This window comes from Mustela erminea, chromosome 6, assembly GCF_009829155.1.
Source record: "Mustela erminea isolate mMusErm1 chromosome 6, mMusErm1.Pri, whole genome shotgun sequence".
Taxonomy (NCBI): Eukaryota; Metazoa; Chordata; class Mammalia; order Carnivora; family Mustelidae; genus Mustela; species Mustela erminea.
In genome coordinates, this window is record NC_045619.1 from 50304457 (window position 1) to 50329454 (window position 24998).

The window sequence follows — 24998 nt, forward strand, 5'->3', positions numbered from 1 at the left end:
GCTCTTAGATGATCTACACTGATATTTATACGTGAGAAAACATTTTTCTGTTGAAATTTGGCTTGTCTTTCAGCAGGCAGAGCAGCCGGAAGCTCTTCCCCCAGGGTGCCATGTTGATGTGGTTCATGGGGCCGTGGCTCGGAACACGCAGATTCTGTTAGACCATGGTCCTTCCCTCGGTTCTGTGTAGATGCTTTGCCTTTCCGAAAGCAGCCTCACTTGGAGATGATGGCTGAAGAAAGCCAGATCCAAAAAGAATCTCCCACTTTTTGGGTGTGTGAGAGAGGAAAGAGAGAGATTCTGGGATTATATCTGGAAAGTTCTCACCCTGGACTGTGCTTTCTGATGACAGTTTTACAGGGGCTCCCGACAGTTCAGAGGCTGAGCAAGAGGAGAACTTCTGGTCCCAAGCGCTGGAGGATTTGGAAACCTGTGGACAGTCGGGAATTCTGAGAGAACTCGAGGTAGCCTTGGTCCTGCTACTTACTTTTATTGTTTCTACATTCATTTTTTTTTTTTTTTGGTCCTTTTGAGTTTGCATTTATCACATCAGTTCATTTAAAAGCTTTAACCCCTTTCCACAGGAGAAAGCTGACAGGCGTGTGTCTTTGAGAAACATGACTCTCTTGGTAGCTACCCTTTATGTTTATATTTTTGCTTGTGAAGCTGCCTTCCCTGCCCCCTCGCCTTCTGGACAGCAATTTGATTTTATTCAGTGCAGTTGGAAGTATTGATTTCCCCATCTCCACCCCCTACCCCGAGCTTACTGACTTGTGGCTTCTGCCATCGCTCCGTGCTAACCTTGACTGTCCCTGTTTGCCACTGAGTCACTGGGGAGGGAGCTAAGCCCCCCAGCCGTGGCGCATCTCATTCTCTGAGCTGCTTTAGAAAGGTTTCTTTGGCATGTTTTCATTTGTACCTGGTATAGCAATTAATTTGATCGTGAAGAGGAACATAAGAGGAAATTTTATTTTATTTTGTTTTGTTTTGCCCTTAAAGTAGATGACAACGCAGCTGGTGAAAAAGGCCAGTCTGTGTGAAAAGCAGCCAAAATATTACACAGTGCTTTGCTGGTAATTGCAAATCCTGACTCCATATTAACTTAGTGTGAATTCTAGGAGTTGTGGCGAGATGGAACATAATAGCTGGACTCCTGGTGAGTTCTTTAATCAAAGCCATGAATTTGCTGACGATATTCACTCTTTGGTCTAGGAGGTCCTGGACTGTTTCCTTTTATGTTCTTTTAAATTTTCTGAGCTGTAAAAAATAGAGTGGCAAAAGTCTCATTTTTATTTTGATGTCATTTGAGGTCCCCGAGTCCCCATAAGGAATGTGAATGGCATAAGTGGGTGAAATTGCAATTCTAAAACGAATACTCATCTTTATATTATTTTGCTTCTCAATTGCATGTGTGGATATTTGATGTGATTCTAATGTTTGTGAATCCGCAAAGAGAATTATGAAGGAAAATATTAGTTTGAATTTATAAATATCATAGTATTACCTGGCATGAACTGAAACTTCAGAGCACAGTTGAAGAGCCTGGAGATGGATACTGCTATAAAACTTAAACAAAGACATTAGCAATTGATTCAGGCAACTTTCAAAACGAGTAAAATGCTTAAGTATCAGCTGGCTTATTTAAACTTTTACCACTTCCTATATGTAGAATGATTAGGAGAAGAGGCCCCAACTGGATAATGAGCTCAATTCACAATTCTTGAATATACACTTGCTTTTGAAAGCATGTTTGGCTCATATGCCTTCTTTGCTTTGCATTTTGATATTTCTCTTTTAAAGAAGCAGCCATTCTTCTAATAACTTCTTTTACAGCAGGCAAAACAAAGGTGATGTAAAAAGTAACACAGTGAGGTTGGGTTTTCACCCAGAGGTTGAGTTATCTAATGAAAACGACATCTGTGAGCATAGAAGTTACATTGCAATGGCCTAGAAACTATTTCTAACATAGCTTCGGGCAGGTGTGGCCCTTGAAATTATAACACCAGAAAGGAAGTGGGTTGAATTTATAAACCAAAAGGAAATTAAAGCCCTCAACAAGGAAGAATGATTGGCAAATCTGTAAATTAGAGTCTTACTTATACTTGTATTGCAAAGACAATTCATTTACTAGTTTAAATGAACTGATGGCTTGATTGTAAATGTTACGACACAAAAAATATTATTGGAGCAGGTTTCCTGCATATGAAATTTACGTCCAGTATTAAAAGTTACAGCGTACTATAACCATCATAAGTGTAGAAGATTAGCTGAGATAAAGAATGATTATAACTGAAATGGAAATGAAAACTATACTAGGCATTCTCCCCATTAGCTAGCAATTATTTAGATTCAACTTTAACACTGAAAAATGTATAGTTTTAACGAAAGAGAAAATTTCAAACTAAGACATTGGACAAGTTACTTAATCTGTCTTATCAGATATTTATTCTTCTGTAAAATAAGGAGATTATAATGATTAATGATTATAGGGCACTTAACACAGAACATAGCACTTAATAATTATTCAAAAGAAATTATTATTTTTGCCATTTTTATTAATGAGCACGGCCTTAACTATTTTTTTTTTGTTTAATATAGAGAAAAGGCTTAACTAAATATCAGATAGAAAGCCCTTGAATTTATCCCTCTAAGTTAATGTATATCAGTTATCTCACTGATAATTTGGGGGAGAGGATTATAGCTATAAATTATGAATTGTGCAAAATGGGAACAGGCAATAGATAATCCTGAAGTGAAAACAAATCTTAGATAATTTAAAAAATAATTATTTTAAGCTTTATTTTAGTTTTTATATTTGTGTTTTAATTTTTATACTCCTTTGTAGTAACTCAGTTGAAGTTCACTTTAAACAAAGCAATCAAGCTGTGCTTTGAAATCTTACTTCTATCAGAACTCTTTCTAGGTTTGAAACTTCTGTAGTGGCCAAGACTCACACCAGCATCTCTCTACTGTAATAATGAAGTATTTTACTTCCAACATGTTTCCCACTGGTCCCATGACAAATGAATATAAAAAATAGATGTTAACAAAACCGATAATTTGTCTAAGTAGGTAAAAACCATAGACGGATGGTCACCACTGCAAGAAAATAGTCACTGGGTGCTGTCACTTATAGTGGACAGAGAAATGCTTTCGGTGAGTTAAGTGCCATAAAATAAAGGATGTCCCATGACCCCAAACAAAGCCAGTAGTCAAAAGCTTTCCATCTTAAAAAGGATTTAACTGAAATAAACCATAATATGGATAATCCATTTGGTTTATTTTTTTTAATCTCCTAAAAAGTCAGTTTTATATGTTTCAACCGAATACTTGACTGAGAAACAATCCAGCCTGGTAGCAAGAATAAGCGTTCTGGAATCAGAGTGTGAGGGCTGCAGTCCCGGACTGCTGGGCAGCTTGCTCACCTTTTCCAGGCATCCCTTTCCATGACGGAGGTGGGGAGGTATGATAACTCTAATTCATATCTTAGAGACTCATCACAAGTATTAAATGACCTTTTATAGACACATAGATGTGGTACTGAGCACGTGTAAATGGTCAATGACCAGTAAGGTTTTTCTTACGATTAAAATATTCTTTTTCAAAATTATCAATACAATAACTGGTCTAGTCAGAATATTGATGAAGTAACTGGTTTTGTTCCTTTTTCACTGGAGTCGTAGGTATACGTACATGTGTGCCCATACTTGGCTACAAGTCAAAGATCTTATTACTGGTGTGTGTGTAGCCAAACACCAGGTGACTTGGAATTACAAAATCTTAGAGTGATAACAAATGAGAACTCGATCACTTTGCAGTGTTCCCTCCTAATCAGTAACTTTAGATGGTGCCCTTGGCTCATTTACTACCTGGGTGACCTTGGGTAGGTAAGTCAGCCTTAGTTTCCGCACCTACAAATTGGGAGTCACAACAGTGGCCATCTCAAAGTTGTTGTGTGGCTTAAATGAGCGAACCCAAGGACTCAAGAAATGACACTCTACTACTGTCAGCATCAGCATGAATGTAAACCATCAGCTCACAGTGTAGCCAGCAGCACAGATGCAGAGTTTGTTTTCTGGTCCTTTGACCTCAGATGGACTCACCAGTGCTGGTTTGCCATCGTTCAACCATCCTACCAAGGAGGGTGGAGCTGCCTTACAGACATGTTTTCAGAATTTTAGCATTTCCTAACCATGAGAAATGAACATCCTCAACATGACATTAATTTCAGATGCTTTTTAAGATTCACTTCCAAGATTCAGTCCTATTTGGGGTCTTATCTTGCCTTTCCTTGCATATGAACTTATTTGACCTGAGCCAAAAGCAGACACTTAACCCACTGAGCCACCCAGTTGTCCCACACATGAACATATTTGAAACTGAACAAACCTCCCAGTTCACTGGTAAAATCCAATCCAGGTTTCCCAGCTTTTGAGCAAAGGGTTGAATCCAGCAGCACAATGAATGATTACTCTTTGGCCTTTGAGGATCTCTCACAAAGACTATTTCTAAAAAATGGGGACCTACACCAAATGGTGTGGAGATCTAGAAGGTTCTACAAGCTTCTGAGGCCACGTAGCCAAAGGAAAGACCCTTTACCAGTGGTAGGCCATCCTCATTGGCTATTGCCTCTCTCTCAATAGCCCTGTTTTAGCCCATTGTTACCTCTAGGTGGGGCTAGAGGCAGCATTGCCAAAGAGGCTGCCTAGTTTCATTCAAAAAGTCCTTGGTCCATTTCTGTAAGATATATTGAAGTTGCTTCATGAATCCCATCTTTAGAGCCCAGTCAGTGGAAAGTTAATGCTTGAAATGTAGTTTGCAGTAAGCAAATGTTAGAGCTTTTCAATTTGCCTCAAAACTGCCAGGGGTGGTATTTGATTAAATAAACCCAGTGGCTTAAGTACTTAAATTGGATTTGAGATGTGCATTATAAAAGTCACTTGGAAAGCATTTTCCCAGACTTTCATAGGTCAGTTAGTACGTCCATTCTCCGGCCTTTGGTTGTGCCCCGAAGAGACTGTATTTTGACTGGGCAGAAGGAGAAATGTGCTTAGTGTCAAACAACCAAACCCTTTCCTCAGTCCGCGGCTTAATTGTTTCTGAAAATTGTCAATGCCACAGGCGACAATCATGTCGGGAAGCACGATGAGTCTGAATCATGAGGCCCCATCACCTCGCAGTCAGCTGGGGCGACAGGCCAGCTTCCAGGAACGGAGCAGCTCACGGCCACACTATAGCCAAACAACTCGGAGCAACACCCTACCCACAGATGTGGGCAGGAAATCTGTCCCCCTGAGAAAAATGAAACAAGAAATCAAGGAGATCATGTCCCCGACTCCTGTGGAGCTGCACAAGGTCAGGATGCTGTCTTCCCTTTCCTTCATCCCTTTTAGTGGCCATTCTGCCCTGTGTGAGTGCCTGGGTGCAAACATGGGAATGACGCTCTACCAAGGGCTCGGCCAGGGACAGAAGCCAGAGCCTGAAGGCCGATCATCGGAGACGCTGTTCTCCAAATGTGATCTTCGGGAGGTTGTCCTGTAGAGCAGGGACAATTTGCTTTGGAGCAGTGAATTTACTAAAAGTTGATTTATGGCCAGACTCTTCTTCGAAAAGGGGGAGACTTCAGGATCCTGTGGAGTTTAGATGAACTGGTTTGTCATTCCAATCTCTTTGGAAGTGGGAGAAGGATTTTCTAAGTGTCCTACACTCATAGCTTCATTGAAAATGAGTTTCGGGATCAATGTAGAAGTGCTTACTCTTTAATCTGCCGAGTTTAAACAAGGCAGATGTAAGAATCCTGGGGTGAGGAGAGCAGCGGTCAGGGGGTGTCTCTGATTTTTTTCCATGGAACTAATGTTTTATTTTTAGTTAATACATAAGGATGTATAGACAGCCATAATCTCACCCTACTTTTCTTGAGAACCAAGACCCTCTCTGTAGTTGATAACGAGTAATCAGTTATGATTACCCAGAAAAAGCAAGTAAATGTTGGATTGAGAGGAGGTAACAGGCCAACCCCTCCTTTTTTTCTCTGAAGTCTTCAATTTCCCCAAGCAAGCACCCTATAAAATATACTTTATATCTTCTTGAAGCTATTTGTTTTGCAGCTGACAAAGGATGTAGTGAAAGAGAGACTAGAACAGGAAGTTGAGTTCTGAACCCTGTGTTCCAATCCTGGGTTGATTCTTTTACCACTCATTCGCTCATTTCATACATATTCTGCACATTGAGTCACTGATCCAGTGTACTGTGCACCCCTGAGGGGCCCAGAGTCTAATGGGGAGACAGTCTGGGAAACAGTAGGAAGAGGGTGAGGTAGAAACAATGAGAGAGGCAAGACTCAGCTGCCTTGGGGGACAGAGGGTAGACCCTCACCCACTACAGAAGAAACAGGAAAGGCTTTTTAGGAGTAGGTGTGGACCCTGCAAGAAGGCTGAGAATGAGAGGGCATCCCAAGCACAGGCAGACGCTCGTGCCAAGGGATGGTGGCGTGTTGAGGGAATGCAAACATCCCAAAGTGACCAAAGCCTGGAATTCAGAGCTTTGTGCCTTCAGGGACACTACAGACTTACAGAAAAGCAAAGAAATGTCAGATACTTGAGGGTGGGCACGCAGGTGTAGACCCATGTCACAGGTTACCTAGTTTATCCAGTTTCTTTGCATGGAGGCATCTCTCGGAAACACACTTAGCCACCACTGCCTGCCAAATGACCTAAGATGCTATTGACAAAGCCCACGAGGAGGCCGTAAGATCCTCTCTGGGGGTTACATAGCAGAAGCTATCCAGTCCGTGTGAGTTCAGCCATACCAGGAAGAAGTGAGCCTCATCCGATTCCCTCAGGTGTCTAAGAAAACTACCCACCCTTCTTCTCCAATTCTCTTGCCCAGGCCCCTCCTTCAGCCCCAAAGGGAAAGGACACCAGCATGTATTGAGTTCCTATTATACGCTATATTCTTTATGTTTTTAGCCCTTACAACAGCCCTTCTTAGCAGATATGTATTATCTCCATCTATAAGATCAGGAAATAGCAGGCATAAAATAGAGTCATTTATCCTTCTAGAGTGAGGCACTTGCCTCAAAGGGAGAATATTGATAGCAACTGGTACAAAGACCCGTCAGCCCATCCCTCCTGCATGGAAAGCATTTAGCAAAAATAATGATGAGAAATTGGGTGTGCAAGTCGTTAGAGCTGAGGTTTTTAAAAAAGTGCCTGTGCTGAAAATCGATGTCATGTTTTTATGAAGGCCTCCTCCACATCCCAACACGATGGGTGGCAGCTTGTGGACTGGGGGAACATTGTGTGGCAGAGTATGACCAGGAGGCCACCAGCTCACACACACAGATGGGCCAAGACCTAATCCGCGGGTTGCTTCTTTTTGCCTTCACTTCAAACAGTCCCTTCGGTGGGGACAATAAGCGTGTCTCCCATGCAGCTTCACTTTCCTTCTGAATCAGTCCCTAACAAAAGAGGACTCTCAAAAGGAGATGGTGTCCTGGGCATCCTAAGGCACAAGGAAGAAAAGATCAAGGGAAGTGAAGGCAGCAGGGGAGTCTGAGCTGGCAGCATGGAATTCTGGGAGTGGCCATCTGCTCACGTCCGGGTATCTTTTCCTTTTGTAAGTGATTCGGCTCCTCTGTCGGGCCGTGCACGTGTTGGCGGTTAAGTACGTTCTCCAGTGCTGAAGTGTGTGAGAGAAGTCACTCGGACCGCTGGTCGGGCTTGTACCCTGCACGGGGGTGACTTCTGAACACCGCGGGATTGCCTGACGCCATGATCAAGGGCAGTGACTTGTGGATGGACTTGAACTAGCCTCCCAGTAGGGTGCTCCTAGCCTAGAGTTTGTTTTTTAGCCTATTTTTCTTTTGTAAAAATGAGGGAAAGGCACTCTGGTAGGTGGTGGCATGGGGAAGGGCCAGGGAATTAGAAAACGTTCCTTCTTCAAGTTGAAGATAATCCCGCGCTGGGTGTACAGCTTGATGGGTGGAGTGAGGGCTGGTTGTCAGTTCCCTGAGCCCCCTTTGTGAACATTTCCAAATGGATCTGGTAGAGGAATTCCTAAGGGACTGCCAAGACCAGCGCGGCAGGGCCGGATGAGGTTGATGGTACACCAGGCTGGGTGCCCTGAGAAACATGGCTGTTGGCTGCTTGGTGAAACCTGTCTCCTCAAGGACAGGTTGCAGATCTGTGCCTGTCTGAGCCGCACCTCCAAACTCATACTGTGTTTCGTGAGAAGCTGGATCAAGAGGATGTGTATAAATGGGCAAGTATCCATCCTCATTCCTGGGGAGAAAAAAAACAAAAAGCAAAGGCAGTTCCTTCTCTGGCTGACGGGTTACTAACACCATCTTCAAACATGAAGAACTCAGTGTGGGCTTCTCTTGCACTTTCTTGAGTTTCCGCTTCTTTTCCTGCTTTACCCGGGACTTTCTGCTCAGGCCTCCATTCCTTCTCCTCCTCCAGACCTTCAGAAAGTCCCAAGCTCAGGTCAGGGTCTCGACAGTTTGCTTTCATTTCACATCATCTGCTGTATCTGAGGCTCTTTCAGGTCTGGGCGAGTGTCTGCATTCTCTCCTGGACCCCGAAAGCTAGTTGTCCTCCATGACATTGAAACCAACGTGGAAACACAGCCCCACTTCCTTTTTCAGCTGTGTGGATGGGGAGGGAAGTTAGAGCTGGCAGGATGATTGGATATTTAGTAGGGTGGTGGGGGACGGAGGCGGAGGGGGTCACCGGGAACTGATACTCGGGTTCCCTCGGTATTTGTTGGCTGAGACAATCCGAAACATGCCTTACCTCCCAATTCAGGACATGGAAATATCCTCATTCATATATGTATGCATCCAGAACTTGATTGCATGGTTTATGCCAAACATTTTCTGTTTTTTCTTTGTTCTTTTGTCAAATACTTAATACTTAATACAACTTAATACTATCGTATTAAGCTGATTTCAGAATTTATTAATGGGTCCTAATCAAAAGTTGGCAGACTACTCCCTTAGACCGTAGTTCGCAGTAAAAACCTCTGATGATCTCCCCCATGATTACATGGCATGCTTATTAAAATTCAGTTTTCTAAACCCCACCCAGACTTGCCTGCTCAGCATTTTCTGGGACTGCAGTGGATTCTTTTGTGCCCTAAGGACTGAGGATCACGCCTTTAGGTTTTGCTAAAGAAGGTGATGATTCTGTTTCAGTGAAATCATGGGCAGCAGCTGGGTGGCAGGGGAAAAAGGAAATGAGGTTGTATCTTCAGCTCTGCAGCTTCTGGGTTTTATCTTCAAAATGAATTCTGGTTTGTACTATAGTTTATCCCAGATTCTTTCTCTTTACAGATAAGGAGCCTGTGATCTTGGCTATAGTTCATTGATAACCCTGCTTTCCCTTCTGATGCTTAAATATCCTTTATGTCCACTTAATCTATTTCTGAGATGAAGTCTCGCCTTACTTCTTTGCATACTTTGAAGCAAAAAAGATTTTTCTTCTGTAGAGTAGAAAGTTCCCCACATTCAGAACATTTGGCCCTTTTTTATTGGGGGTGGTCATTTGAACTTTTCCTTTTGCCCTGTCATTTGTGTTTTTAAATAAAATCGTATTCCGTAACTATATGTAGTTATTTGTATTTACATTTTACAGAAAGGTTTTTAAAAATCCTCTTCAGCATCTACATTTATTTATGGCTGCTGGTAGCATGACCCCGGGATATTGAAATCACCTGCTAGGACCCCCTTTATTTTTTATTTATTTATTTTTTAAAAAGATTTTATTTATTTATTTGACAGACAGAGATCACAAGTAGGCAGAGAGGCAGGCAGAGAGAGAGAGGGGGAAGCAGGCTCTCCGCTGAGCAGAGAGCCCAATGCGGGGCTCAATCCTAGGATTCTGAGATCATGACCTGAGCCGAAGGCAGAGGCTTTAACCCACTGAGCCACCCAGGTGCCCCCCTTCCCCCGGCCCCTGCCTCCCGTATTTCTTATAGCTGCTTTGGCTGCTGTCAACTTTCCCCCAGCCAAGTTCAGCTTGCATTTTCAATGTATCTGAATGCTTTGAGAGGGGAGCTTTGTTTTTCTTGATATGAGAAAGTTGTTCTTGTCCTTGTAAGGAGGGTCCCTTGCAGTGCCTGATGGCAGCTTCTTCTGCAGTATTCTCCCCAAGTCGAGAAGAGAGGCTCAGCCCCAGGAGGAAATAAGAAATGGCAGAACATATCTTATTCAGACACAAGTGTCTTTCTTCACCAGATATTTGGAGTTGGTACTCCAGATCAGATGAGTCTTCATGGCAGGCCTCGACCTTCTCCAAAGAGCTTGTGTCGAATTGTCTTACCGTGGAAGTCACGAGAAGCTAAAAATGACACACTGGATAGACGCACCTTCTGCTTTTGCCTAACTCTCTTTGCTAGCTCCAGTTTCTCTTCCTCCAGGTGAAGAGGGGTAAATTAGAAAGAACACAGACTTTGTCGTCAGGCAGACCGAGGTTTGGTCACAGTCTGACAGGCAGCAGCCATGTCCCTTCTCGGAACCTTGGTTTTCTCCTTTAGCAAAGGAGGGGGCAGGATCCTGCTCAGGAGAGGAGCCTTCACAAATAGCATTGCCCCTGGGGAAGTCACCGTTCTTCAGAGTCTTGCCTCAGTCAGGCAGACACCCAGAAAATGAGGTCTCCACAGCCTTCCAGCCTAAAGAGCGGATTCAGCCTCAGAGCCCGCGAGATGGAGATGTAAACCAGGATGGAAATCTGTGTGCAGACGGGTGGATGCGTGCCTCGTTACCAGTCACTACCTCAGTCTGATGAACATATGCTCTCCCTGTAAAACCAGGGCCAGCTGATCATCAGAAGGTTGTTGGGGGAGCGTGGAATTGTAGAATAAGGGTTGGAGTCTACATTATATGCTTTAAATAAGTAATGGTATTCAGCCCTGACAGTCCTCGAAATGGATTCCCTCAGCTTCCTTTGTCTATGGCCCTATTAAAACATACAGGGGCAATGCAATGTAAAAGATATAGTTCTTTTTAAAAAAGTATTATTTGAGAGGGCAGGGACAGAGGGTGAGAATCTTTTTTTTTTTTTTTTAAGATTTTATTTATTTATTTGACATAGAGATCACAAGGAGGCAGGGCGGCAGGCAGAGAAGGAGAGGGAGGGAGAGAGGGAGAAGCAGGCTCCCTGCCGAGCAGAGAGCCCGATGCGGGGCTCGATCCCAGGACCCTGAGATCATGACCTGAGCCAAAGGCAGCGGCTTAACCCACTGAGCCACCCAGGCGACCCCAGGGTGAGAATCTTAAGCAGACTCCCAGCTGAGCCTGGGGCTGGTCACAGGGCTCGACCTTACAAGCCTGAGATCATGACCTGAGCCAAAATCAAGAGGCAGTCACTTAACACTGAGCCACCCAGAGGCCCCAATATAATTCTTAGAGAAATGATTAGCTCATGTCAAAAATTTTCCTATGCTTGTTTGACCCTATGAAGGGGAATGACGACGGGATGATAAAGCTTGTCCAAAGGGATGGATAGGTCTCCGTCAGTGGCAGCGGCGAGGAGGAGGGAAGGAAGAATGCTAGAATAAGATTTCCGAGCTGGGATTAAAGCTGCCCAATGACTTATAGAGAAATAAAAGCCAAGCCTCTGAGGTCTTTTCATCTGCAACTCTACTTGGCCTACTCAGTCTGCATCTCACTACCTTTTAGCAAGTTGCCATCCGCCTTGGCTGGGCCTGAGCTCTGAGCACTAGAAATGTAAATCCCAACAAAGTTACAGACCCCCAGACTCAGATGACCCTCAGGCGGTGTCAGGGTTCCAATGTGCCTTACTTCCTAGTTTTTGATGTTCATCTTGGCACTTGGTCGAGGACCTCTTCAGAAATGTTAATAGCTTCCCTTAAGTCTAGCTCTGGCCAGAGATCATGCATATCTTCCTCATGTTTTTATGTCCCTCTGTGGTGATCAAATATATTCATTTATAGGTTGTAAGATATTGTATTTTATCTAGGATGTTCCCTCACAAATGGCTTGCTCTCTGAGGGTCACTCTGGTCCCCTGGTCCTTGGAGAGTAGCCTGCCCAACGTCTTCCTTCCCCACTGTTCTGTCCTCTGACCTGTCTGGCTATCATAAGGAGTACATTGACAATGGTCTTGCCTAGGGCTTGTCTCTTTCTTTCCCTTAGTTAGACACAGAGCTCTCTCCTTGTTCTGAGGATCTTTGACGTGTCTGACCAGAGCAACACCTGGAACGAGGAATAAAATCGAGACTGTCAGCGCTCAGTGCAGCAGGGGTCTGGTCTGTTCTATGTAACTTGTCATGCTTCCTGAATGGCAGCGAGATCCTGGTCCTGAATTCCCACAGGGCCAGAGGATGAGTGGAAGGCATGCCTCCCACCCAGCGAAGTAGGTGGCCCCTTGAGCAAGGAGGCCCATAGATCTGAGGAGAACAGAGGTTGGTGGGGTGCAGAGGGAATCGGGAAGGGTCAAGAACTGGAGGAGAGCCAGGCCAGGGCAGAGCTGGGAGCCTGAAAGCAGAAGCAGAAGGAGCAGGTGCTGAGTAACCAGTGGGCAGTCCTGAGAAAAACGCTGGAACAGAGACTCTGCCAGCCAACTAACTTGGTGGTGGCTGTGGCAAGGGGAAGGGGCCGGGGGCAGGGTTGCTGGGTGAACTGGGGAAAGAGACCCTGGGCCCTGGGGCCTCCACTCAGTTTATCCCAAAGATGTTGCCAAAGTTTCTTGGTCTCCTTACGGGAGAATTCAAGAATAAACGACACACAACATGGTGGACAAGTGACACAAACATTGAAGTGTATTAAAGTGAAAGTATACTCTGGAGATGGAAGATCGGGCAAGCGAGAGAGAGAGAGAGAGAGAGAGAGCTGCTGCGTACTCTGGAGTTTGGGTTTTTGTTTTTTATTGACAGTTGTTAACAGGGGGTGGAGATGCAGAGTTTCATGTGTTTCCTTCCTTCCTTGGTCAGGGGTTTCCTGTCATGGCATCCGCCATCTTGGGCTTATCTGGTTTGGTCCAGCTTCTTGCAGAGGGCTGCCAGGATGGGCCTCTGACTTTCCTGATAGCTGGCCGTGACTTCCTCGGCGCTGGCCTCCAGACATCCTGTTAGAACCTAACTAACTGCCTTCTCTGACCACAGAGTTGGCAATAACTAGTGGACCAAGGTGCCCATGGCTCAGTTTGATCTCCTAGAGAACCTGGAGACAGATCTAGCTCTTTTCTCTTTGATGTGCTGTGAAATGGGAGAGGTGACGTTGCTCTGACATGAATGGGGGAAGCAGCACATAAATCCACCTCAGATCTTAAGAACTGCGACACCCCCTTGCCTAGGACTCAGCTCTCCAAAGGCCAAGTCAGCCCTTACTTGCTCCTGCTTAGAGCCAGACGCCGAGCTTCTGAATCTCTCCTTGTTGAGCCTCTCCTTTTCAAGCCTGTGGTGCCACACGCTTGCCAGGAAGCAGCAGGAGGCACTGTTTGAAGCAGCTGTCCCTTGCTCTCCTCTGCCAACGAGGCTCCCCAGACAGGAGGGCAGCAGCTGCCTTTCCCGACCCAGCTTGTCTTGATGCCCACTTTGAGTGGCAAAAACTGAAGTCACTTCCTCTTGGGCTGGAAGGATGCAGTTGGGAAGGCCATACCTTTTTTTTTTTTTTTTTCCCCCAGCCCCACAAGGAATATAGGATTATCCTCAAGGCTAACATTCCTTGAATTAGCAGGTTTAGAGGAAGAGAGCTGCCCCAGTGGTGTCTGTAAGAATAAACCCAAGTGCCTGGTGATTTATGGGGAAACTAGTACCATCTCTGAGAAATAGGTGTTGGTTTGGCCCTTAAGGCATCAGGCCAGGGGCTGAATGGTAGGAAGGCGGCCAGGGCTTAGAAACTGCTTCTGCGATAGCCGTCACTTGCTGTGACTTGCTCAAGACAGTAGACACATCGCCTTTAAATTCCAAGGAGGGAGAATTGTTTCTGCTACTTAAAGATTTTCACGTGTGTCAAAATGAAGACAGAAACATTAAGATTCTACTCTTTGCCTTGAGGACATTGTTCAGACATGTGAATAGACTTGCTTAGAAATAGAAAACAAGGCTCAGCTTGAATTGTGGTGAACCCTTTCGCCTCCCGTTAAAGCTTCTGTTCTCAGGAGGGTTAGAAGCAATTGCACCGTGCACTGTCGAATAGTTAAAATTGAACTGAGCTTTGTAGAACCACGTTCTTGCCCAGAGTTAATGTTCCAAGAGTCTCACTGGCCCTTTTCAGAACAGGAAAATCTAGCCTTGGGTTCATAGCCCAGGTTTTGCAGCTGAATCTTTCGGTCAGCACAAAACAGAGACCCCACGGGAAGAATCTTGATTCCCATGAGCCAGAGTGGACCACGAAGAGCTCTCAGAGCAGGAGTTTATGCAGACGTTCAGGGAAAGCCACAAAGGGGCCCGATCAGAAGAAATGTAGCAGGCATGATCAATTATTCATCTTTAGCTGGTTGGGCAGTTGGAAATGGATAAAGGCTGCCTGACCAGTTAGGAGATTATATGTCCAGGGGGGAAAAATGACGATGCAGGGGAAGGAACACAGTAAATGAGGTCAGATACTTTTCCACTACTGCCTCTCAGAGCTTCTGTATTGCAACTAGACAAGTACGTCCATCACCTTCTTTAAGAGTCCGTGTTCTCATTAACAGGAAGGAAATAATTCTGCTGCACAGAGTTACTAGTTCAAAAGCAATCATATAGAAGAAAGTGCCTGGGTAAGGAATTCATCTGTGGCAAAAAAAAAAAAAAAAAGACTTAAGCCTTGGAATCCTTTGGATTCTTTTTGGATAGGAAATAAATCAGAAGTAACTACCACCAATCTCCACACAAGCAGGAGGGCAGCAGTGACACGGCACAATTTATTGTCGCTGCTGTGAGAGCGGCCAGCTGTACTCCCCATTTTTGTGAATTATTGATTCCAGGATTCTTATCTGTTGTGTCACTTTAAAATAATTTCTTTTTTGTTATTGGCTCTCTCCAGGAGATCAATAGAGTTGGCTATGAAAATTCAGTTTCCTCTAACCTTAGGAAATCTTTCCAGAGAAACAGATTCATCTCAAATGTAAACCATTGATTAGCCTCTCATCTTGAAGAGTTTGCCATCTGGTCTAAGGCTCCGAAACACCAAGCCTCTCAGCCAGCAACTCTGACCTTCAGGGAGCTAATCTGTTAACCTGCTCCGGCTGACATCCGACTCCGAATATTTTCATTAATGTATTACCCCCTGACTGGTGTTGGCAGTATTTGGTGCCCCTCCTGAGTTCTGGCGATGGAGCTGACATCCTAGAACCAGGCCAGTTGAGCAATGAAGAACTTCACTGTCATTCCAGGCCCACACTAAATGTGCGCCCCCCGCCCCCGCCCCGCCATGCAAGGCTACTGGTTCACTGTGTCAGAAAACCGGTCTCAGATCAAAGAAGTGGGCTCCTTAATGTCCATCACAAGCCTAGGCTTTGGAACCCTCACTTTCGGAGGCACTGAGAGAGAGAGGCTGGGCTGTAGGGCATTTAGATGCCAACCCACTTACCCATCCAGCCATGAGCACAGGGTCCCTAGCACCTTCCCCTGTATCTAGCAGCAAGTGTAGGAGGCACCAGCCTCTAGGAGCCGTGATTTCCCCTGCCCCAGGCAGGCTGCTTGTCACATGGTGAGAACACACCCAACTAGAACCAAAGATGCATGCGGGGCAGAAGGACGAGAAATCCCACAGAGGAGGCACAGGCAAAGCCAAAGAGGGCCATAGAAGCAGCAACTTTGAGCAAAGAGATTTCATCTACCAATAAAGAGGGCCCCCAAATGGCAGGCTATCACCAATCCTGTTAGCTATTTCTTACTTCTCCTCCTCCTGCCCCCAATTTGGCCTTCCTTCCCCATTGCTCCCTCCCTTCCTTTGAGAAAGGAGCATGAGGATGGGGGGCGGGGAGGAACTGGAATATAACCTAAAAATGTTTCCTCCAATGAAGGTGCCTTGGAGGAGTGGCTGATTCCAGACTGGAAGCAAGGAATATTCATGATGAGTCATGAGATCTTGAGCCAGAAAGCAAAAAAGTTACCACCACAAATGAGTCATATCAAAAGGACACAGAGGTTAACCTGAAAGACTCCCCTTAGCCAAAGATGAGAAAATTTGAGCACACAAAAGAATAATGATGAAAATTACTTGAAATACAAACATCTATATGAAACCCATGTGTTCATAGTGATAGTTAATGAAAATCATCCCCCGCACACACAAAAGATGTCTTTGGGACACCATTAGAAGTGTTTAGTGTACTAATGCCCTATACTAAAAAGGAAAGAAAAGAATTAACATTCATTCTGCCTTTCTGACAGATCAGTGTGCACATCAGAATAAAAAGCACTGTTTGAAGAGAGGACAGTTCTTTATGAAAGAATTCTAGCTGACAAATACAGAAGATATTATGGGATTAGAAAAAGACTATCACTCTGTAAGCCCTAATGAAATTATTCAGACAATGGTCATCAATGGTCAAAAACATTTAGATGAGAGGGGGAGCCTTCCAATGAAGGCATTAAGCTGTCCTCCCCTGGACCCACGCACAGTGGGACAACTAGATCTTGAATCACGTGATGTCGTAGGGAGCACCCTGTCGCATCCGTGATCCATTCACATCCCTCCCCACAGAGCTGACTCTGACTCCAGTCAAGGACCCAGCCAGGGTCACTTCCATGTAGAGGGACACCAAGACTGGAAGAACACAGTGCAGGACAAATACAGTTCCCGGCAATAAATCAGCAGCGTGGTGCCATGCTCTAGACAAGAGGACTTGTAGAAACCTCATGCTACTGTGTTGATCTTGGGATACTGATCTGAAAAAAAACCACTCTAAAAACCACTTTTGAGACGATCAGGGACGTTTCATTATGGACTAGGTCTTGGAGGATATCAGGGAATCAGGGTGAATTTGTGAATGAATTCGTACATCCAGGGTATGTAAAAAGAGTGATCTTTCTTTTTTAGAGAGTCATCCTGAGGTATGTAGGAGTGAAATGACTTAAGGACTGGCATTTGCCTTAAAATAATCCCCCAAAGAAGAAGAAAGAAGGGGGGTGGAGCCCATGGGGCAAGCTCTTGATGGTTTTTGGATCTGGGAGATGAGCACACGGGGAATCGTTGTTTGTTCTAGCCTCTCTGCTCTTGAATACATTTTGAATGTTTTCCATTAAAAAATAACTTTCTCCTAACTAAACTTACTGTGGTAATTATATATATATATATATATATATATATATATATATATATATATATATATATATGTCAAGTCATGATGCTGTCTACCTTAAGCTTATACAGAGCTGTACGTCAATTATATTACAGCAAAACTGGAAGTTAAAAATTTTTTCTAAATAGTCCTCTCCAATAACCGAAGGAGGCAAGACTCTTCCTATCCCATGGCCTGAGGGCAAATCATAACTAGAGAGGAACCTCAAAATTCTTCTCTATAATGAGTGCTTATTAATCAACCACCTCCTAGGTATAGAGAAGGTGTGCCGTGGGGATATCTGAGCTTCACAGCCACTACACTTGGGTTTGAACCACTTCTCCGTGGAGAAGTTTCTAACCCTCCATGTGCTTTCATTTCATATCCCGGAGCTTCCTCAGTCCTTAGGCAGGGCCGGCTTGGCTGTGATGTTTCACCTCGGTGACCACACGGTGGCGCCATTGGAACTTCGAACTGGCCCGGACCCCAGACCCCCTCCTGGGGGAGCCTTGAGAATTCCTGGCAGAGCCCTGGGGCGGGAGAAGGTGGGGCGCCGCTTGAATTAAATCCCTCTTGATTCAAGCTCACAGCACATCTTGGCCGATTCGAACTGGCTTATAATTTCAACCCCAAACCATAAGAGATGCTGGACTTTATAGGAAGCAAACAGGGTTGCTGGAGGGGAGGTGGCGGTGTTGGGGGGGACTGGAATGGGGTAACTGGTTGACGGGTATTAAGGAAGGCACTAGGTGTTAGATACAACTGATGAATCACTAAACTCTACCTCCAAAACTAATTTTAAAAAAAAAAGTTTGTCAAAACAAAAAACAAAACCTATTCATTTCATTATTTGACAAGCACTAACCCTACTATGTGGCAGACATCATTTTAGGGATTCAAGGTATCAGTGAACTAAAAAAAGATTCTTTCCTCACCTCAAGGAGCTTGGGATCTGGGTGCCTCTTCCACATACTCTCTAAGACCATCTGAGCCCAGATCACTAAAAGACTCCCCCTCCCCTCCTGAGTTTTGGTGGGGAGGGAATGCTCTCACTCATGCAGTTTGAACCTACATCTCTCCCGTGCATTATCACAGTCCATGTCTCCTGGGGGGCTGGGTTTTACTAAGCAACACACACATACACACATTTACACACACAATGACGGAATGAGCCTGCAAAGAGTATCATCCCATTAAACCTTAGTTCCCTTGATTCGTCTTTTCAGAGCGTGTGATAGCCCCCCTGTATGCCCAGAACCACACCCAGCAGGGATACCCAGAGATCTGCAGTGGCTAAGTCAGTGAGTTAGGGCAAGGTCTGAGACTCGGCATTTTAACATGCTCCTGAGAGATGGTGGTGTTTCTGGACCTCACTGGAACTTGCAAAGCACGTTTTTTTTTCCTCTTAAAGTTGCAGCAGACTTGTGGCCCATTTCCTTCTAGTGCCCTTGTAGGAAAGAGGCAGGTGGCAATAGAACATTTATATATCTTAATTCATAGGCTCTAAGGGGCCATGGATTATGAAACACACCTGATTTCAGAGATTTTAAAATATGAAAAATAAAGCATATCTTAGAACCTAGAAAATAAAGCTTTTTGAGTGACAGTAGTGTAGAATGGTTAAGTGTTTAGTGTCTGGAATCAGACAAACAGGGGCCCCACTATTCATTATCTTTGTGACCTTGGGCAAATGACTTAACCTCTGTAAAACTGAATTTCCTCACCTCTAATATGGCAATAACCACGAGGGCTGCCTGGTGAGTAGTATAGACTCAGCCAGCTTGATATATTAGCTCTTAGCATAGCAAAATTTAAAACAACAACAACAACAACCACTAACACCATTTTTTGTAGTTCCTTCAATATTCTCTACTTCTCTGAAATAAACTAGCTGGGTATAAAAAATGGACCTGTTTTATCTTTACCTTTGGCCCTCTGGAGCCCTGAAGTTTTTACTATTTTACAAGAAAATATTCATGTAGTTGAATATTTATTTATTGAAAATAAAATCCATTTTTAAAAGAAATTAGAGTAAAACAACGTATCAGCCCAGATCAGTACTTGAAGAGGGCATCTGTTTATATGGAAGGCATCAGGCAAAACCTAGTGACATCAGTGACCAGCTTAAGACATTAAATGAGCACCAAGTGCTTCATATGCCTCCTGGCAGGGCCTGGCCAGCAGGCGATCTGTAAATATTACACAGAAATGTGTTTGCCTCTGGAAGGCAGCCTTTTCTCTCTCTCATTCACTATTGTCCCCCAGCACCCAGAGCCGTCCTTAGAACAGGGTAGGGACTCAGTCCACAGTTGGTGAATGTTTGCATGATTGGCTGAATGTCTGAGCCTCAGACTAACTCTTCCAGGTGGTCAGATGGGAGGCACGAGGATCGGGGGAAGCCTTGGCTGGCAGGTGGCCGTAGGAGCGGAGGGCACCAGTGAGGCCCATAGCCAGGAAGGGTGAAGGACTTGAGTTGCTAAACCAAAGCCTGGTTGCTAGTCAAGCCGGACCCCAGAGCAACATGTTGGTTACAAGAACACTTTCAGGTCTTTTAACTCAATTTGCGGTCAGTACTGACATTCTGATTAGAATACCAGAACAAATCAAATGATGGGCTCCAGGCTGGCATTTGCTCAAAGGAAGGTGATACGCTGAGCACTGTCCCCAGAGCAGCATCAGGCAGAGTGGGCAGGAAGGAAGGGCCTTTGGCTTTGTCCTGACACCCAGCAGGTGCAATGGGCTGCTGCTGGCTGCTTGGGACAGCAGCGTGCCGCTCCAAGAAAACAGAGAAGTGCACCTGCCCGGGGTGGGCGTGGGGTGGGGAGAGGGGAGGACAGCTTTTTCCCTTCTCCTTCCTTCTCAGTTCTGGGTGGGACTTTACAAATTCTAAGCCTGTTCTCTGAGAAGGGAAGAAGGAGCTGCCTAATATATTACAAGTCTATGATGTTACTGAATAAATTAATTTGCAAAGATTGCTGGACAAGAAGTTTCACACACAAAAGTCTGCAGCCAAGCTGAATGTGTCCTTCGCATGCTCTCACTTTCCAGGTGACCCTGTACAAGAGCTCTGACATGGAGGACTTTGGGTTCAGCGTCGCAGATGGCTTGCTGGAGAAAGGAGTGTATGTCAAGAATATTCGCCCAGCTGGGCCAGGAGATCTTGGTGGCTTAAAGCCCTATGATAGACTCTTACAGGTAGGACCGCAGGTGACCTTTTTGCTTAATTTCACTTCTCAAAGTCTTACTTGATCGATGCCCACCCATCTTTCTTGGCCTCAAGATGAGATTAGGGGCCCTTCCTATATGGGGTAGAAACTTCCTCCTTAGGTAGAATTTACCAGTTAATCAAAATTGTCTGGTTCTCTGTATATGTTCCCCAGCAGATTATAAACTTCTTGAGAACTTATGCTCCCATTTCCCCTTATACAGTACTTGATATCTCAATGTCTCACAATTTCTCTGAAAGCGAAAAGCCAGATCTTGTTTAGTGAGCGGGATGCTGTCACGGTCAGGAATGATTTCAGTGAACCAAGCCCATCCCTGATTTTATTCACAATTTTTAGGAATAGCATTTTGTAGGCAAAAGGAGAGGGTTGACATCAGTCTTGACAGTGTGTTTAGCTGGAATGAGTCCAGAACCAAAGAGCTGACTTTCAGAGCACGAGGCTGTACTAAGGGCGGTTGGCTCTCCAACACGTGTTCACCAAGGTGCGTTATCATTGACCAGTTAGGTAGTTTTAAAACAAATTCTGGTTACTTTTACAATGGCAGCAGAACAGTTGGTCTTATCTTGGCATTATGGGATGCTTTCATTTTTCACAGATACTGTAATATTTGTTGAATTAATGGTTACTTAACCACTCAAGAGTTATGATGAGGTAACTCATCATAACTCAATCGCTAAATTGGGGATGTGCTGTCCCTCCTTCCATAGACAGTGAAACTATTATAAAGTAGATTCAGACTGTGAGGGCCTTGAATGCCATGAGAAAGCTCTTGGATTTAACCCTCAAGGATATCAACTTCTTAAGCAGAATAATGACATCGTTCGTAATTGAGAGCGACAACAGAATAATACTATAGGTGGATTGGAGTAGAATGGGGAGGGGGGAGGCCGCAGGGAAGGAGACCAGATGCCTGTGTCAGACCTGAGTCCTTTTTCCTTCAGTGCATCCTGGCAGAGCAGCCTTGGGGGCAGGGGGCAGTTTGGAGACGTTGCTCAGAAGAGATGTTAGAGCCCAGCAGAGCTGTTAGAGCCCAGCAGAGATGTTAGAGCCAGAATTAGGAGATTGAGGACACTGAAGGCATGTGTTTGGATACAGTTACCTATGGTGGGCTTAGAGTAAGAAAAAGGAGAGAATCAAGGCTAGAATACTGAGGAAAACAAATTTGAAGGACAGGAAGAGATAAAGGCAGGGAAGAACCGAAAGTGAATCAGAATGGTAAGGGGATCAAAACAAAGCGGTGTCACAAAGTGCCAAGGAAGGAGTTTTCAGGGTGAGCGGGCGTGAAGCACGGCCAGTGCTAAAGGCCAAAGTGGACGAGACCTGGAGACACCGTTTGGGTATTGGACATTTGGGGTCAGTGGTACAGTATAAGTGTCAGGTTCCAGACGTGAGAAGATTGAGTATGAAAGGCCAAGAGTGGAAGCAGCTTGTAGATGGGTTGAAACTCCTTGCTGGCCAAGAGTAAGGAGAAATGAAAGACGAGCACATGTGCAAGCTGAGGACAGGAATGGGTTCACTTGCGAGAGGCAGTTCAACATCACGGTCAAGAGCATAACTTCGGAGTCAGCCAGACTGCCTGGGAGCCCATCCGAGCTGGGCCACTTAACAACTACTGTTCTGAGACAAATCTCTTCACCACTCTGACTCACTTACCTCATCTGGAAACCGGGGGCAACGTTCAGCCCTTGGAGCATGAGCAAGGCAGCCTGCCCAGAATGGGGATGTTGGGAGGTGTCTCTGTTCCCAGCTCTTAAGGGCTTTACGATTTAGTAGCAAAGAATAAGTCAGCCAATGGCCACCTCCGCGTGTGGTCAGAGAAGGAAAAGACCTCTCAGCACAGGCTGCTCCTTTCGGCACCTTCGACTTGTTACACAGGAAGGGTTACTCGGTGTGGAGAATCACAGCTGTAATTCAAAATGGCTCTTCTTGATTTTTCAGGTTAATCATGTCCGAACGAGAGACTTTGACTGCTGCCTTGTTGTGCCCCTCATAGCAGAATCTGGTAATAAGCTGGACTTGGTTATTAGTAGAAACCCACTGGCTTCACAGAAGTCTATAGAACAGACTCTACCGGGAGGAGAATGGAGTGAACAGAACAGTGCTTTTTTCCAACAGCCTAGTCATGGTGGTAATTTGGAGATACGAGAACCCACTAACACATTATAGCAATGCTTTTTATAAAGCAGGACAAAAGACAATATCTACATGGTGCTAAAAAAAAAATCCCTTTGAGATTTCTGTGGCATTTAAAGCACAGATATCACGTGGCATTAACCGCAAGCACAGGGGTCTTTTAAATCTCTCTCATGGCTCATGTTCACTTCCCCTTTCAAGCTGAAGAGGTTTCTTTCTTAGTGACCGCTGTGGTAGAGGGTTCCCTGCCAGGCCCAATGGTAGAGAAAAGGAAAACTACATAGGCCGCCCCTTCCCCGCAATTAACATCAGAGGAAGTTTTTTACAAGTTCATCTTCCAGTCACTTTTTAAAAAGAGAAATGTCTGTTTGAAAATATTCTCTATGACAATTTCCTTAAGTCACTTTGAAATCAACAGTTTCTTACTATGAAGCCGTCAGCGTTGAGGACCTGACCAACAAGGCTTGTCACAAAGCTGGCTCTCCTAGGGGATCTGGGGTTTGAGACGCGGCTGGGACCGCTGCCATGGGAGGGTCCAGGTGGAACATTATTTGAAACGTTTCAGCGACGATGCACGTAGGAGACCATAATAGGTGGTGGTAAATGTTTTGCCCCAATATAGGAATGATTTTAACTAAGATGTATGCTATTCCCTATGCAACAAATTAACAAACAGGATATGTCTTGTGACCTGTTTTTTTTTTTTTTTAAGGACACACTTTGAATAGCTGCGAATCTCTGATAATGGATTAGCGTGCTTAGTAACACTGAGAAGTAGTTATTTTTAAAACTCCAGACTAAGAATTTAAGAGAGAATGAAGAGTCTATTACAGTGAGGTTTATCTTAATGATAGGCAGATCAAACTCATCTTGCTTGCCATGTTTTGAAAACTGGTTACAGAGGGGTGGACAGCACATGTACGTTTGAGATGACACTGGACTGTCTTTTGTTCTGAGCCATGCTACTTTACTGAAATTGTAAATACATTTTCACGAAAATGCATTGCCAATTATCACCATCCCTCAAAGCAATAAACTGTGACAGTTGCTTTTAAGATGTTCGTCAGCAACTGTTTTCATTTGTTCAGATCTTTTGAATAGTTACGCTAATAACTGTTATTTGGTGAATATTTAAAAAAAATAGATCTGTATATTGATTGTAGAATCTCCATATTGAAATGATTATTTTCCAAACATTTTCATTTTGGTCAATGGTTCCAACAACTGCTTAGGTAAAGCATTTGAACACTGTGTCCTTTGTTTAAGGAGAAAGCTCACCTTTCTTTTTGTGCAGAGAAATATATTATTTCGGACATATTTCACAACCCGCCAGGGCAAGAGAGTATAAAGCAGAATCATGTTAAGAGAAAAAGAAGATCATGAGTCACTTAAATATGTATTTTTATTTGTAACAAACAAGTATTAAGCTGTAAAGTATTTTTGTACAAATTTAATACTTTAATAGCATGGTATTTATCGTCTATGTATGGTTTTGGGGAATTCAAAATTGTTGCAAATATTTGTATGGAAAAAAAATACTCTACCAAAAGGAATAAACAGTGATTTTAAAAAGTCAAAATTATGACATGGTTTTTGGGAATACTTTGATTATATTTTGGTATTCTAGATGAGCCCTACACAGTGCTTACTGTACAGAATTTTCTAAAGAGGAAAGGTTTTGCCATCAATTTGAAAAGCGGCATGGGAGAATGGGAAGAGCATGGCTTTTAAAATCAGATCTCAGGGGACGCCTGGGTGGTTCAGTGGGTTAAGCCGCTGCTTTCGGCTCAGGTCATGATCTCAGGGTCCTTGGATCGAGTCCCGCATCGGGCTCTCTGCTCAGTGGGGAGCCTGCTTCCTCCTCTCTCTCTCTGCCTGCCTCTCTGCCTACTTGTGCTCTCTCTCTCTGTCAAATAAATAAATAAAAATCTTTTAAAAAAAAAAATCAGATCTCAGTTTGAATTCCAGCTCTGGTACTCACTCATAAAATTTAGTTTCTGTGAGTCAGTTTCCCCACCCATGGTATTAAAGGTCATATCTGCACCCCACGACTGCTGTAAGGACAAGATGTAAAATATATGTCTAAGTCCTAAAACAGCCTGCAGACAGAGACCCTCCCAGACTAATGATACATTTATTTTAGGTAACAAAGGCAGGTTTTAATTCAAGGATCATAATAGCATCTGCCCTCAGAGAACATTATATATATTCTATGAAATACATTTACATTAACTATTGAAATATACGAATTTTAATGTACGCCATCTTTAAAAAGAAATCTACACTGTAGTCCCAACATTTTCATTTTTGCAAACTATCTTGCAGGCCTTGTAAATTGACAGGAAAAAGGCAAGGATGTTCACCACCATCCAAGGATTCTCACCACTTCTATTTAACAATTTATT

At 44.2% G+C, this 24998-nt stretch overlaps 1 protein-coding gene across 8 annotated transcripts in view; it reads left to right on the forward strand.

The window, feature by feature from the left end:
* Positions 1-23887, forward strand: part of GRIP1 (glutamate receptor interacting protein 1) — a 678373-nt gene extending 654486 nt beyond the window's left edge. For 6 of the 8 annotated variants that reach the window (XM_032347119.1, XM_032347122.1, XM_032347116.1 and 3 more), the window contains 5 exons: positions 353-464; positions 585-629; positions 5122-5355; positions 20282-20428; positions 22399-23887. In XM_032347119.1, coding sequence (XP_032203010.1) covers positions 353-464; positions 585-629; positions 5122-5355; positions 20282-20428; positions 22399-22626 — 766 coding nt within the window. In that variant the 3' untranslated portion in view covers positions 22627-23887. The remainder of the gene's footprint in view (positions 1-352; positions 465-584; positions 630-5121; positions 5356-20281; positions 20429-22398) is intronic. The other 2 variants (XM_032347115.1, XM_032347117.1) reach the window with 1 other exon arrangement.
* Positions 23888-24998: the final 1111 nt, after the last annotated feature.